The sequence below is a fragment of the Mastacembelus armatus genome, chromosome 6 (assembly GCF_900324485.2).
Source record: "Mastacembelus armatus chromosome 6, fMasArm1.2, whole genome shotgun sequence".
NCBI classification, from domain to species: Eukaryota; Metazoa; Chordata; class Actinopteri; order Synbranchiformes; family Mastacembelidae; genus Mastacembelus; species Mastacembelus armatus.
The window spans coordinates 17,043,348-17,056,815 of record NC_046638.1 but is presented as its reverse complement, the minus strand read 5'-3'; the positions used below and the strand labels follow the sequence as shown (position 1 = coordinate 17,056,815).

General features: G+C 42.3%; 1 protein-coding gene across 2 annotated transcripts in view; it reads right to left on the bottom strand.

The window, feature by feature from the left end:
• Positions 1-1,704: 1,704 nt before the first annotated feature.
• The window catches only part of znf423 (zinc finger protein 423), a 136,378-nt gene continuing 124,614 nt past the window's right edge, over positions 1,705-13,468 (bottom strand). For both annotated transcript variants that reach the window (XM_026311991.1, XM_026311992.1), the window contains one exon: positions 1,705-2,628. In XM_026311991.1, the coding sequence (XP_026167776.1) occupies positions 2,599-2,628 (30 nt within the window). In that variant the 3' untranslated portion in view covers positions 1,705-2,598. The remainder of the gene's footprint in view (positions 2,629-13,468) is intronic.

Below are 13,468 nucleotides of genomic sequence, written 5' to 3'. Positions count from 1 at the left end.
GTCACTAGTATCAATGTTATATCAGTGTTGAGAGTGGGTTGGTCTCATAGGCCACACCATGACATGGGATAACCCAAAATACTTGTATGATATTTATAAATACCATAAATATCACCATAATAGATAGCTGCTGTGAAGTAACACTCAACTGTACAGCTCTGTGTGCAGCTTTTAGATCTCATTGTTTGTTTGAATACAGCTTCAAATTCAAGCAGGTTATGGTACTCCATGGACCTTTCAGAAATTTCTCACACCTTACCTTTAAACCTTTGTAATTTGATTATGCAAAAATAACTGGGAGCTATATGAACTATGGTTTACACTCCTGGAATGTTTATTATATCTGCAATATGTTGCCAAAGTCAATGCTGTTTGCTGCTCCATCTGAATGTAATACACCATAATCACACATAAAATAGGACAAACCTACCTCTACACAACATCTAAGCTATAAAACCACTCTACAGTATTTGAAGGCAATACTATCCACCTATGTATTACTGTCAGTGTTTCCAGAAGATTCGACCTATGATTATTCTAAATTTTATCACCAAGGTTATTTTATTTTATCTATACAGTTATTTTATATATACCGCATTTTATATTGTATTCATTTGTATTTTGTGGTAATGGTACTGCTGCTTTAGAATTTAACACATTTTGAAAATGTTCTTGTAATCTCTTTATCTTTTAATTGCTTTAAGCCTGAGTAATATGTTTTACAACTTCTAATGTATGTATTATGTGGTACTTCTATACTTGTAAAAGACATTTTTAGTTTTATTATTATTATTATGACAAATGATGTGACTTCATTGATGTCAATAGACTGCTCAGTGAAATTACAGATACACACTTTGACAAATAAAACCATGCATCTAAGGGTAGACACTGTTTCGTGACAGTAGAGATGGAATTTTTAAAAAATTATTTCATGTGTGAATTGGTACACACTAACTTTACTCCCATTGCTAAATCCTTTAGTATTCCAAAATCTAAAGCCATTTTTCCATTTCTGTTATAGCAACTTACAGAAATCTGAAATCAACCTGTTGTGATCTAGTGTGATCGATGACAGCTGGCAAACTCAGTCTACCTCATTATAAGGCGCGTTGTAGAAGGCAGTGACAGAAACACTCACTCTAAACAAAATTAACATGAAGACTTCCGCTGTGCTGGTACGTGGTAATACACTCATACCTGAACACACACATTCAATCATGTTCCCTTTGATTTTGGTGGTCCTATTCGTTGGCAGTTTAGTCGGAAATTGTATGTTTCCGAGATCTGAAGACATATTTTAATAACGATGACAGAAAAGCCAGAAGATTAACACATAGCAGAAATATGGTATTCTCACCTCCTGTCATATTATGGAGGAATGCAGATCCCTGGTGTGAAGTTATGGAGTTAGAAAATCTTTTTATGCAACTTTTTAATACATTATGCACAATTCCTTCAATTGTCTTTGTCCTATATTACCTGTAATTAATTTTCCCTTTAAAATCTGAAGTGAGCTGACTGGTGCTCAGCTGAGTTTGACCATCACATTCTCTCTCATCTGACCTGGAAAAGTCTCAAAGTTAAATAAAACCAACTGATGACTTTTGCATGCAAGCTCTTTAAATGTATTTCCTTAGAATAAATGCACATCACACAGAACTTATTTATTTGTCTTTTATTTGTTTTATCTTTTTTGTCTGTACTAGATTATTGCAATCTGGTTAATTCACATTTAAAAAGCAGTCATTGACCAGACGCACTGCAATTGATGATATTCATTTTTACAATAACCATTATAGGTCCCATAGAGACTGGAAACCCCAATGCAAAAAAGAAACATCTGTATGTTTTTTGAACTTTATTTTGTTCGGTGTCTTTTTTTCATAGTAATTACAAAAAGAAAAAAAATATAACAATAATCATAAAAAGGAGAGTCTGGGGGAAAAAACTCAGGAATATTACGACTGGCAAACAAACGATCACAACACAGCACAAGTACCTACGTACGGCGAGAAATGAGAGGTACAAAAAACGAAAACAAAATAAGCGCAAATGGCAGAAAGAAAAATCAAAGAAATTGGCACCTATGAAGTTGAATACAAGAGCAACTGAGGGGACGAGAAAGTGAAGCTTTTCCTACAATCTATTAAAAAACCCAAAATAAAGGGTGTTTTCTTGCTTTTTTTCCTATTTGTTAAAAAATAAAATAAAATGCATGACCTGGAGAGTGATAGGTGGGAGGAGAGGAAAGGAGAAGGGCAAGAGAAAGAAGCTGGTGCTGGGTTTGGGGTGGAGGTTGGCAGGGACAATAAAAAATACTGCACATACAATACCTTTTTTCATTCTTCTCTTTCCTTCAACTAGCTCTTACCGTTTCTATCACCAACTTTTTCCTTTCTTTATTTAATAGCATATCCCATTAATATTCCCTTCTCCCGCTGCTCCTAATAGCCGCGCCCAGTGGCGCGATCGTTAGAGTTTTACATGGGAGTAGCAAATGACACTTTGATTGGCTGTGATGTGGAGATGGGGATCCCCTGCAGGCTCCGGGTCGGGGGCCCCGGCTGAGCCGAGAGATCCTGCCGGGCCTCGGTCTCACTGCGCGTGCTGACTCAGTGTGTGGTTCTGGAGGGGGAGTGGGAGAGGGAGAGACAGAGAGAAAAAGTGAGAACACATGATGAGAGAAATAATGGGCTACGTGAGCATAGTGCTTTCCACTTGCCCCCCCACCCAATAATAGAACAGAAGAGAACAGAAACACAACTGCCTCCCACAGTAGAGACAGCAAGGCCTCCTCGCTTTATACATGCTCTCAGGAAAGAAGAGAAAGAGCAAGAGGAGAGAACAGAAAATAGAAAGGAAGAAGACAAAACATGACAAGAAAATGAGACAACTCTACTGCACTGTGCAGGCAGAATAAAACAGAAACTCACAGGTACAGTACAAAGGTTGTATTGTTGCTCATACCAAAGATGGACAAGAGTGATTGAGAAAAGTGAGAAAAAACAGGAGGTTGCAATAAGAACAGCACATGTGAGACCATGACTTTTTGTCCACTTTGATATAACAAGACTAATAAATTATTAAATGAAGTAGAACTTGGTATTGGTCAGAAAAAGATCATTAAAGATCTTCACATCTACCCTCACTACCCTCACATCCCTCTAAAGATACCAGTGTGCACTACATATCAATACATAATGACAATGGAAAAAACAGCAGGTGTTTTTGTGGTTATGGATTATGCAGTGACACATTGGTGGAGGAACTGAAGCTGATAGATGGATCTGCATTGCACAAGCCTACACCTAATAATACAATTGTCTTTCTGAAAGAAAAATACACACGAATAAATACATGTTAATGGGCCTGAACATACACAGCAATGTGTAGAACTGTGCATGCAAAACATGCACGCATACATACACACACACACACACACACACATACACACACCTTCACAGTCAGTCCTCTGTGGCTCCTCCATATCAGCTGCAACGTGGGAACTGAACTCATGATAATCTGGATTTGCTGGTTTGGAACTTAGCTAGCATCACATCTAAAGCTGGGAGATACTGTCTGTGTGTGTGTGTGTGTGTTTGTGTGTATCAGAGAAATTTCCAACAGGATGCTTTACTCCCCCTCTCTCTCTCTCTCTCTCTCTCTCTCATTTTCCCCAGACTGTTCAGCTTTCTCCCTGTGAAATGTTCCCTGCCTCTCTCTCTCTCTCTCTCTCTCTCTCACACACACACACACGCACACGCACGCACACACAAATTCCCTCTGAAATCTTTCCCTATCATCCGCGCGTCTTCACACATACACACTCTCACTTACAGACACACACAACACACACACTATTCCCAGGGAGACCTTCCTAATCAACGCCCCCCCACACACCCACCCACCCCCTGTCTCCACACACACACACACACACACACACCACCACCTCCACCACCCTTCACCACCACTAAAACCAGCTTTCTCAGATTAATCGCTCTCTCTCACAGATAGACTTGACGATGGCAAGAAAAAAGAACAAAAAAAGAAAAAAAAGGAGGGGATGGGGGCAGAACCGAACAGAGGCTGGTGCATGGGGACACAAATGTGAAGGATTATACGTGGTTTGGGGTTGATAAATACTTGTTTGTCATTCTGTGGTCCTTATCTTGCTGTGCATGTTTCATTGAGCCCTGTGGTATGTGTGTGTGTGTGTGCATGTGAGAGCTGGAGAAGCAGTGTGTGTGTGTGTGTATGTTGCAAGTGTGTTTGAGAGTGTCTGTCACTTGGCTTTAGAGGCCAAGCTAGCCTGTCCTGGGGAAAGGGAAGGCTATTAATGCCCTACACACAAACACACATTCATTCGCACACGAACACGCGTTTCAGGGAAATGAGTGAGCAAGTGATGAAATGACGAACGGGACAGTGAAAAATAAGTGTCTGTTTCTGTATGTGTGTGTTTGTGTGGAGGTCTCTCTAGTGAGGAAGCAGATCTCATTGGGAGCCACTGACCCCGTTATGATAGAAAACCCTCTCTCTCTCTCTCTCTCTCTCTCTCTCTGTCTGTCTGCTGCCTCTCAGTCGATCGCGTTCTCTCACCCTCAGCCTCTTCGCTTCATCGCCAAGCTAACTGGCTGCATTTTCTCTCACTGCCACAAGAGGTCAGGCTCATTCACCTTTACATGACCGTGCTCAGCAGCAGAGAGGAGGAATATTCTGTAAGGTGCATCTGGCCTGCTCCTTACAAGATATGTCTGCCTTTCATCCTTACACATTTGCCTCATATATGACCTCTGAAGTCACATGTAACACATTAGGAAGAAAAAAAGGCTTGCAAACAGGGAAAACGGAGGTAGAGAGGAAAGAAACTAGAGAGGTGAAGACGAGGAGAGAGGGTGAATCTGTGTGTGTCTTCCCGGAGGTTCTTTGGGTCTTACTGCTGGTGTATTGATTTGTAGACTCAGTGAGGAATGGAAAGGAAGGACAGAGGAAGAGAGAAGGATGGCTAGAGGGAGGGAGGCCACGGTCACTCCCAGGAGGAGCTCACAGCTCTGCCGCAGACCGCTGGAAATAGCCCAGAGGAGAGGGGAGGAGAAATAGGGTGAGGGAGGGAGAAGGATAAAGAGGAGAGAGGGATATAGTGGATGGGTGGATGACAGCCAGCCACACTACCCACATCATATGACACACACACACACACACACACACACACACACACACACACACACACACACACACACACACACACCCACCCACCCACCCCTACCTCCCGGTTGCTACTCTTCATTTACGTTGCTGTTGGGAGCTTGGTATTGATTATGCAGCATTGCAATCGATCAGAAGTGTGTGTGTGTGTCAGTGTGACATCTGCTCTACAGCAGAGTAATTGATATATTCTACAAAGAAAAAAAAATGGGGACAGAAAGAGGAGATGAAGGAAGAAGATTGTTTTTATATATGCTATTAGGCCAGTGATTAGGACAGTAATAACGCTGCTGTTAATGAAACTCTGCACCTGCAGATGTTTCACAATAAAAGCCCTGCAGAAAAGTGAAGGAACTGCATTCCCTAAACAGCTGGAAGTCTTTTAATGTAAAATCAATGAAGCAAGTAGCCAAGAATTTGCATTAAGAGCAAACAGCAGCAGGAAGGCAACCAAAATATGATAAAGATCTAAATATAAAACAGTGGATATAACACATCGTTTGAGCTGTGTATTCTACTCTTCTATGGTCTAAGTATTCAACTAGGAAATGTGCTTTTCGGTATCTTCCAGCTCAGGACGGTCAATATGGCTCATGATATTTTGTGAAACCCACTTCGTGAATCGTTTAAATTAAATGTGTACCAACAAGAACCCAGGCTTGGACTTAATTCTACCATGTTCTCACTGTTCATTTTGTAGCAGAGGGTGTGTGCACTCTAGTGAGAACAGCCCGTCTTCCAGACCTGGCCAGAGCAGACCAGTCAATACAGAGGCCTGTCATTGTTTTTCCTAAACTGCTTAGAGAGAGCGAGGCTAAAGCCTGCAGAGCCCTGAGCTCTGGGGAAATATGGCCCTGTCGCATTACCCACGCACAACTCTGCCAGGCACACACACAGGAATACATTCACAGACTTGCACTCTCTGCTAAGAGCACATGCATGCACAGACACACAATGCCAAGAAAAATGCAAAGACACACACACACACACACACACACACACACAAATCTCATGGGTAATGGGAGATAGTGATAAGTGAAAATCTTATCTGCCCTGTCCAACTCCTCTACTATCTACTGAATTACAAACCAAATGTGTACGTACTGTATGCATGTGTGTTGTGGTGATGATGCTGACAGTTGGGTTTTAGAGGGGTGGAGGAGCATCGCTGTAAGTATGTATGTGTATGTACAGTATAAGATCAGCGTTATGCCTGGTTACCTTCATGTGTACAGCAGAAACATACACTGTAAGTGTCTGCTTCCATGTGCCATCTGGTGTGAGCTGAAGTGCGGAAACACTTGTCTGTAAACATCAGATCAGCGTAATGTGAAAATGAGAACAATTAGACTTTGCCACTGACAAGTAGGGCGGTGACCTCATTTGAGGCCAAGACAGTGGAAAGAAAAAATAACTTCTCTCAGTTTCTTGAACACAAAATCACAAACACATTGTTCTGTAATGATGTAACAACTACACCTTGAAATGTAGGTGCCAAGTCTCTGACAGACACAGGAAGAGGAAGCACTGCTGTTGGCACAATGCCTGGTGTGTATTTGTGTGTGTGTGTGTGTGTGTGTGTGTGTGTGTGTGTGTTACCAACATGTATTAGCAAGTGTCTGTCAGTATGTGAATTTGTGTCAAATGTGTGTGCATGTGGGGGTAACTGGAGGCTATCCAAATGCTTTGTGTGTCTGAGTGTGGGTGTGTGTGCCCCATCTCCACTGCTGTTTTTAACACCAAATGAAAAATCACCTTAGTCGCCTTGTGGTCTTCTTTGGGTTCAGTGTATTTATAGCTCAGAGCTGACACTCTTCCAACACAGTGAGTCTACGTCTGTGTCTCTGTGTGCGTGTGTGTCTGGGAGTAGCAGATGGGCCGTCTTAGCTCTTTTCCTCTGCTCCCTGGCTTGTCTTTAGCCCCCTCCCGCAAAGGACAGGATGCTGCCTTGGGAGCAGATCGAAAATAAACGTACCCCCTTCCCTTAACATCCCACCGACACGTATTCCCTTCTCCCCTCCCACTCTTTCATTTCTTGTTGTCTGTCCTTTGTCCCCGTCCATTCCTGCCATCCCTCTGTCCTTTCCTCTGATTGTAAACGACACTCTTCGAGTGATCTATTCCAAACTTCCTGTAGCTTTCCCTCTTTCCAGCCAAGTCACGATGACCTCAATTTTTCTCCTCCTCCGACCATGTCCTGTTTGGAGCTCACCCCGCCTTTCTTTCCCCCACGGGGACTTCCCCTCTCCTGTTGCTACTGGCTCAAACAGCCAGGTTTGGACCAGTAAACACAACCCAAAATACACTCCCAGCATGAAGGGCACACACGCATACATGTGCACACAAACATAACGTTAAAGGCAAACACGCATGGATCTACACCAGCTTCGCAGCAGAAGTGAGGGCTCCCTGCTAGAAGCTGTTACACAAAATAGGAAGTGACCTCACCTCCAGCACAAATGACCCATCGTTCTGGAGCTCCACATGACACATTTGAGTCACACCAATACAGGGAAAAGTGTGGTTATGTTCAAAAAGAATTAATGATCTCTCTCTCTCTCTCTCACACACACACACACACACACACACACACGCACACACACACACACACACACACACACACACACACACACACACACACACACACACACACACACACACACACTCACTACTCTCAGGGTTGAGGAATGTGGTCTTTGTAGACAGTGAAGCTGAGTGCCAGATGAGGACTGCAGCCTGCAGACATGGGTGACAAGACACACAAACATATACACAAGCATCCAAAAACAAAGGAGCGACAATGAATGTGTGGCTTGTAAGGAATCAGAGAATAAACCCCACATGTTCACACACTGTGTAATGCAAACTGACAGCCAAACATAAATGAAAAATGAGTATAAAGGTTACTGATGTACAAATAAATGCACAGACATGATCCATCCAACACACACACAAGCTCAAAATTCAGCAGAGCGTACTGGCTTTCCGTGTCACTGTCATATTACTGCACACGCCCAATCCCCATGAGTCCTTAGGGAGCCTTTTTTTTTTTTGACTGCACCCTAAACTGGCAGAAAGGCATAAATAGAGAGCATAAAGTAGAGACGGATGGGTGAAAGAGGAAAGGATGGATGGATGAGTGTCTGCATGTTTTATATTATACAAGAACAATCTTTTAAGAGAGTTCGGAGGAGCACAAAGAATAGTTAAGTAAAAGTACTTTAAGAGTGAATAATGTGCTCGCATATGAACAAAGAGTATTTGTATTTTTTTGGGGGGTGGGCGCAGCCTTGAATTAAGGCAAGATCTGTTAACACAGTTTTTATTAACTTGGCGGCAAGGACCTTTCAAAGTGTCACAAGATAAATAACACAGCAGAGAAGCAGATCAATAAAATTTTCTACATAAAATGTGATGTTCTTACATTTTCTTCTAACCTCAGATTTAAAATGCTACAAAAAATACTAAAACAAATGCATTTAATCTTTGGTTTACCGGACAACACAAACGTATGCCCTCTTGAAAGATGGGTCTGTTTTGAGTGTGCCATTTTCTTAACATTTAGAAAAAACTACATGGTATGTGGATGGTACTTGCTTATTGATATACTGCGTGCAAAAAGCAGAAAGTGTTGAACGAATGAGTGATTTGGGTTTTTCAGCTGCTGATGTGATAAGATGCGGTGTGTTTGTGAGCACCCTGCCAATGTCTGAGAGAGAGTACAGTATTTTGGCAGGGCTGATAGAACACTACGCCATGCAGAGTCTGTCCTGTTCTGTGACACATTGCCTCCGTTCACCTGTCACACAGGCGTGTGCACACACACAACCACACAAACCCAATGACAGGAACATGGTCCAAGCTGTTAGAAACCCTCCAGGTGCTGGCTCACATAGTGTAATGCCTTTGTATCTGTCTCTACCTCTGTTTATCTCTTTCCCCCCTCTTTATCTTGCTTGTCTTTATCTCTCTGCATTCCTCTATTTGTTCCTTCTCTTTACATTAAAACAACAAGTAACACCTTTGGACTCTTCTTTTTTCTCTGTATGGGTCTTTTTACTGTTTGCTTAGTGGTAAGTTCCTCAAAGCAGAAATGCAAACACAGAGGTGTACGCATGCATAAAATAAAATATTTCCAGATGATTAACTGGTCTCATATTGAGACTTTCTTTCTCCTATTTAAATCCAACCTGAACAGGACGTGCTTTGCATTCGCAGCATGCAGCAATGAAGACTGCGAAACTTCCTACAGTGTCACCAGCCACAAACACAATTTGTTTTTCTTAGGTGGTCAGAGGAAGAAAAATGCCTGTCAAGATTAGGTATTTACAGGCAATGGCAGTATTCATTTTCTTTAAACACGTTTTTGGTTATCATTGTTTTACAGAGTTTTTTTGTTGAATTCCTTCAGAGTCAGGTTCATATACAGCGCTATGCAAAATAAATACTTGTAATGGAAGAAATAGTAGTAGATAGTAATGTCAGGTAGGGCCAGCTGAGTTGCAGTTTCTCAGTCTCCATGTCTCTCTACCTCATTTTTTGTTTTGAATCTCTTTTTGTTTCTGTCTTTCTTTCCACTCCTGCAAATACCTCCAAGTCTAGGGATTCAGGGAGGTAAGAGTGTGTGTGTGTGTGTGATGTGTGTGTGTCTGTGTGAGTGTGTGAGTCCCAGGTCCCCATTCTAATAACACAGACTCTCCCAGAGAGCTGTGGGGCAGCTGAGTACGCTCCCCTGGAACGCCACAGGGATATACAGATCAAATTCATACACACACTCACAAACACACACAGAAACACACACTGAGCCAAGGGATACATGGATCAGAGAGTACACACTACAACTTGACACAACACTCACAACTGACAGCAACACCCAGACAATAGCAAACACACACACTAACACACACATAGATAAAACCTATTGCTAGTTCAGCCACATCCACACCTTTCCATAATTCAGTTAGAGGGAGACAGTGAGGCTCTTAGATTCAGACAAAGACAACATTATTCACAGACAGACTACTAAACACAGCTCATTTCACACACACACTCTGTCCTGATCCCAACCACAGCCATTGAGCAGCCTGCCAACCTATTATTTGCTCTGAATTAACGGCCCGAGATAGCGAAGTTATTTGTCTGTTTCTTTGCTTTAAGGGCACATATAAATAAATACATATTTATTTATTTTATATTAAATATTTCTTTCATTTTACAGGTATAGACAGCAGTAACTGCTGCTGAGGTTGGTCGATACCTTTACCCTGCGGTACCCCATGTTGGCTACTTACAAATTAATAATGTGCTGCTGAAATAGCAACACTGGTGTTAGGATGAATTTCAGTTTTAAATTAGATCTTTCTTTCTTGTAGGCTGTTTATTTCTCCATTTCTCTGTGTATTGCAGTTCATTTCTCAATCTTTTAGTTCATCTTGTCATCCTGTCATTCATTCATCCATCCATCGTTGTCTAACACTGCATGTTCTTTTAACTGCGTCTACAAGGGAACAGATCATGCTCGTCTTTGTGATTGTGTGTGTGAGCTCAGCTCTCAAATATTGAACACTGCTGGGACAGAGGGAAAAAGGGAAAATCCAGTAGAGGGAATCAACATACAAAGAAAGAAAGGATGCTCCCCGTCTCTCCACACATCCATCCATTTATTCATCTGACCAGCAATCTGCCTAATCTAGCACTGCTTAAATATTTACTACTGCTAAAGAAAATTGTGTAGCACAAGAGATGTAAAGACAGAAAAAGGGAAGATTGGGAAGGAGTGTAAGAGTGGTGAATAGAGGCAGGGAAAAGGAAAAGCGCTGGAGATGGAAGCGGCAGTATAGCACCCCCTAGAGGCTCAAAATGGATGTGAGACTTAAGAAGTCTATTGGGGAATGTTACAAGGCAGAGATAGACATGTAGAGCTTGATAACGATTTCACACCAGGTATACTTCTACAGGATGGAAATATAGAAGAAGCCAAAGATCTTAAAATATTGCATGATGTATGTTTAGAATCCAAAATTAATGTGAAAACAATTGTTTCTACATTGTCCAAAAACTGACATTTTAATGACATTGATACAAAAGCAGTTTCTACAGCCATACTAACTGACAGTGAGAAACACAGAGAATGAGAAAGTCATATGTGAAGTCTGGGAGTAAAAGAGAGAGAGACATCCAGAAGGACCTCACTGATCAGGGCCACAGCATTTCTTATTTACACACACACACACACACACACACACACACACACACACACACACACACACACACACACACACACACACACACACACACACACACCAAAACATCTCTTATTTACCAGCTTACGTCTGCACTATTTATGGGGCACTGGGGAGAGGCACAGAAGAGAGGAAGAGAGGAGAGGGGCTAAAATATGCATAGGGGCTGGTTCTTCTGGGACAGGCGGGGGGAGTCAGAGAGAGGGAGGAAGACAGAGTGAGTGGAGACAGGAAGAGGAAAATTTGTGGTATGAATGTGTAAGAGATGGATAGAAATATGTGAAAGTGAGTCTGAGAGAATGGTGGAAGGAAAGTGAAAGACTTTGTATGCAGAGGAGGAGATGGAGATGGAAAGATGGACTGAGGAACTGCAATTATTAGGAAGAGAGGATGATGCAGTGGTGTGTCCATGCTGCAATGACCCTTGGGAGAGTGTGTGTGTATGTGTGTGTGAGTGTGAGAGGGAGAGCGAAAGAGAGAGTGAACTGGACATCATACGGTCCCTCAGAGAGGTTGAAAGAGGCCAAAGCCTTTTCTAGCTGGCCAACCAGCTTTCTTCATCCATCCGCAGCTCATTAAAACACACACACACACGCACAAATTACTCCAATCCACTTTCTGTGGCAGAAGCGTGCACACACATACACGCACACGTGCTGTAACAGCTACTAGTGGCATTAACCTCCATGGTTGTAGCTCTCCATCTCCCCCAGTCAGCCTTTCTGTCTAGCCCACTTAGAGAGCTCTCCCAAGGGGCAGTGGAGCTGTGGCAGGTTGAGCCTGGGCTGCAAGTTTTCAGACACACACACACACACACACACACACACACACACACTTGGGCCGGGACCAAAGAGTAACAAGATGGATATAGCCACAGTGTAGCAGCCAAGGAGGAAGAAGTACAAGGAGCTGCGGGAGAAAAAAAGCTGAACTGACTTCAACTTACATGTAGCTGGAATGAAAACAACAGAATTACACTCATCTGAACTGACCAAACCCAGATGAGTAGATGTAGCTTTCTGCTGTTGAGACAGTTTGAGTCTTTTGGATTCAAACCAAACAACAATGATGCAGACAACTGATTATTATTTCACTTCCACAAACAGCGTTGTGTTTGTGATGATGTGACATGGTCAGAGGACAGGAGAGAAGTTCGGGATATGGAAGAGAAGTGTGTGTGTGTGTGTGTGTGTGTGTGTGTGTGTGTGTGTGTGTGTGGAGGTATCAAATAGTGTGTGTAAGTAGAGCATTTTGGAGGTGAGTATGAGTGTGCGAGGTGTGAGTGTGTGGACATTAACCGACAGGGTCCAGCAGTCACCCTGCTGTTAAATGGACTGGCCAGCCATATGCCTACTACTTCCAGCCCTACATCACTGCCACTTTGTGTGTGTGTGTGTGTGTGTGTGTGTGTTTATACATCTGTTTGTGCGTGGTGGCTGGAGCAATCCCTGGAATCAAATAATTGCTTATGCAACTTGTTTTATTTACAGTTCGCTCTTTTTCCAATTTTGTGTGTGTGTATACATCTGCCTGTACACCAACCACTCTAAATTGTGTACGAGTTGAATACAGCACTTATTATGAAATGAACACCTCCTGCACTCTCTTATTAGCTGCATTCTAGACATCTTTCTGAGGTGACTGAGATTTAGACTGCAAGGTCATGATGAAAGGTGCAGCAGACAAAATACAGACAGATGCAGAAGAGAAACAGCCAAAGACAACAATAAGTATGAAATGGGCGAGTAGAAAGAGAGATTATAATGATTTTAAATCATGACTGTCTCAACACTCTGCTAATGAGACGCTCATCAGTTTGTCATCTGTCAGCGGCTTGTAGAGTTGCACCTGTCCTTGTCCTTGTCAATAACTTGTCTTCAAAACAGAGCAATGTACTGGAAGCAATATATTACATACCATGTCTATATTTTAACATATCAAAATTAATCATATGCCGTGGTATCTCAGTTAATTCAAACACACTGCAGGCTTTCTTGCAGTCTTCCACAAAAACTATG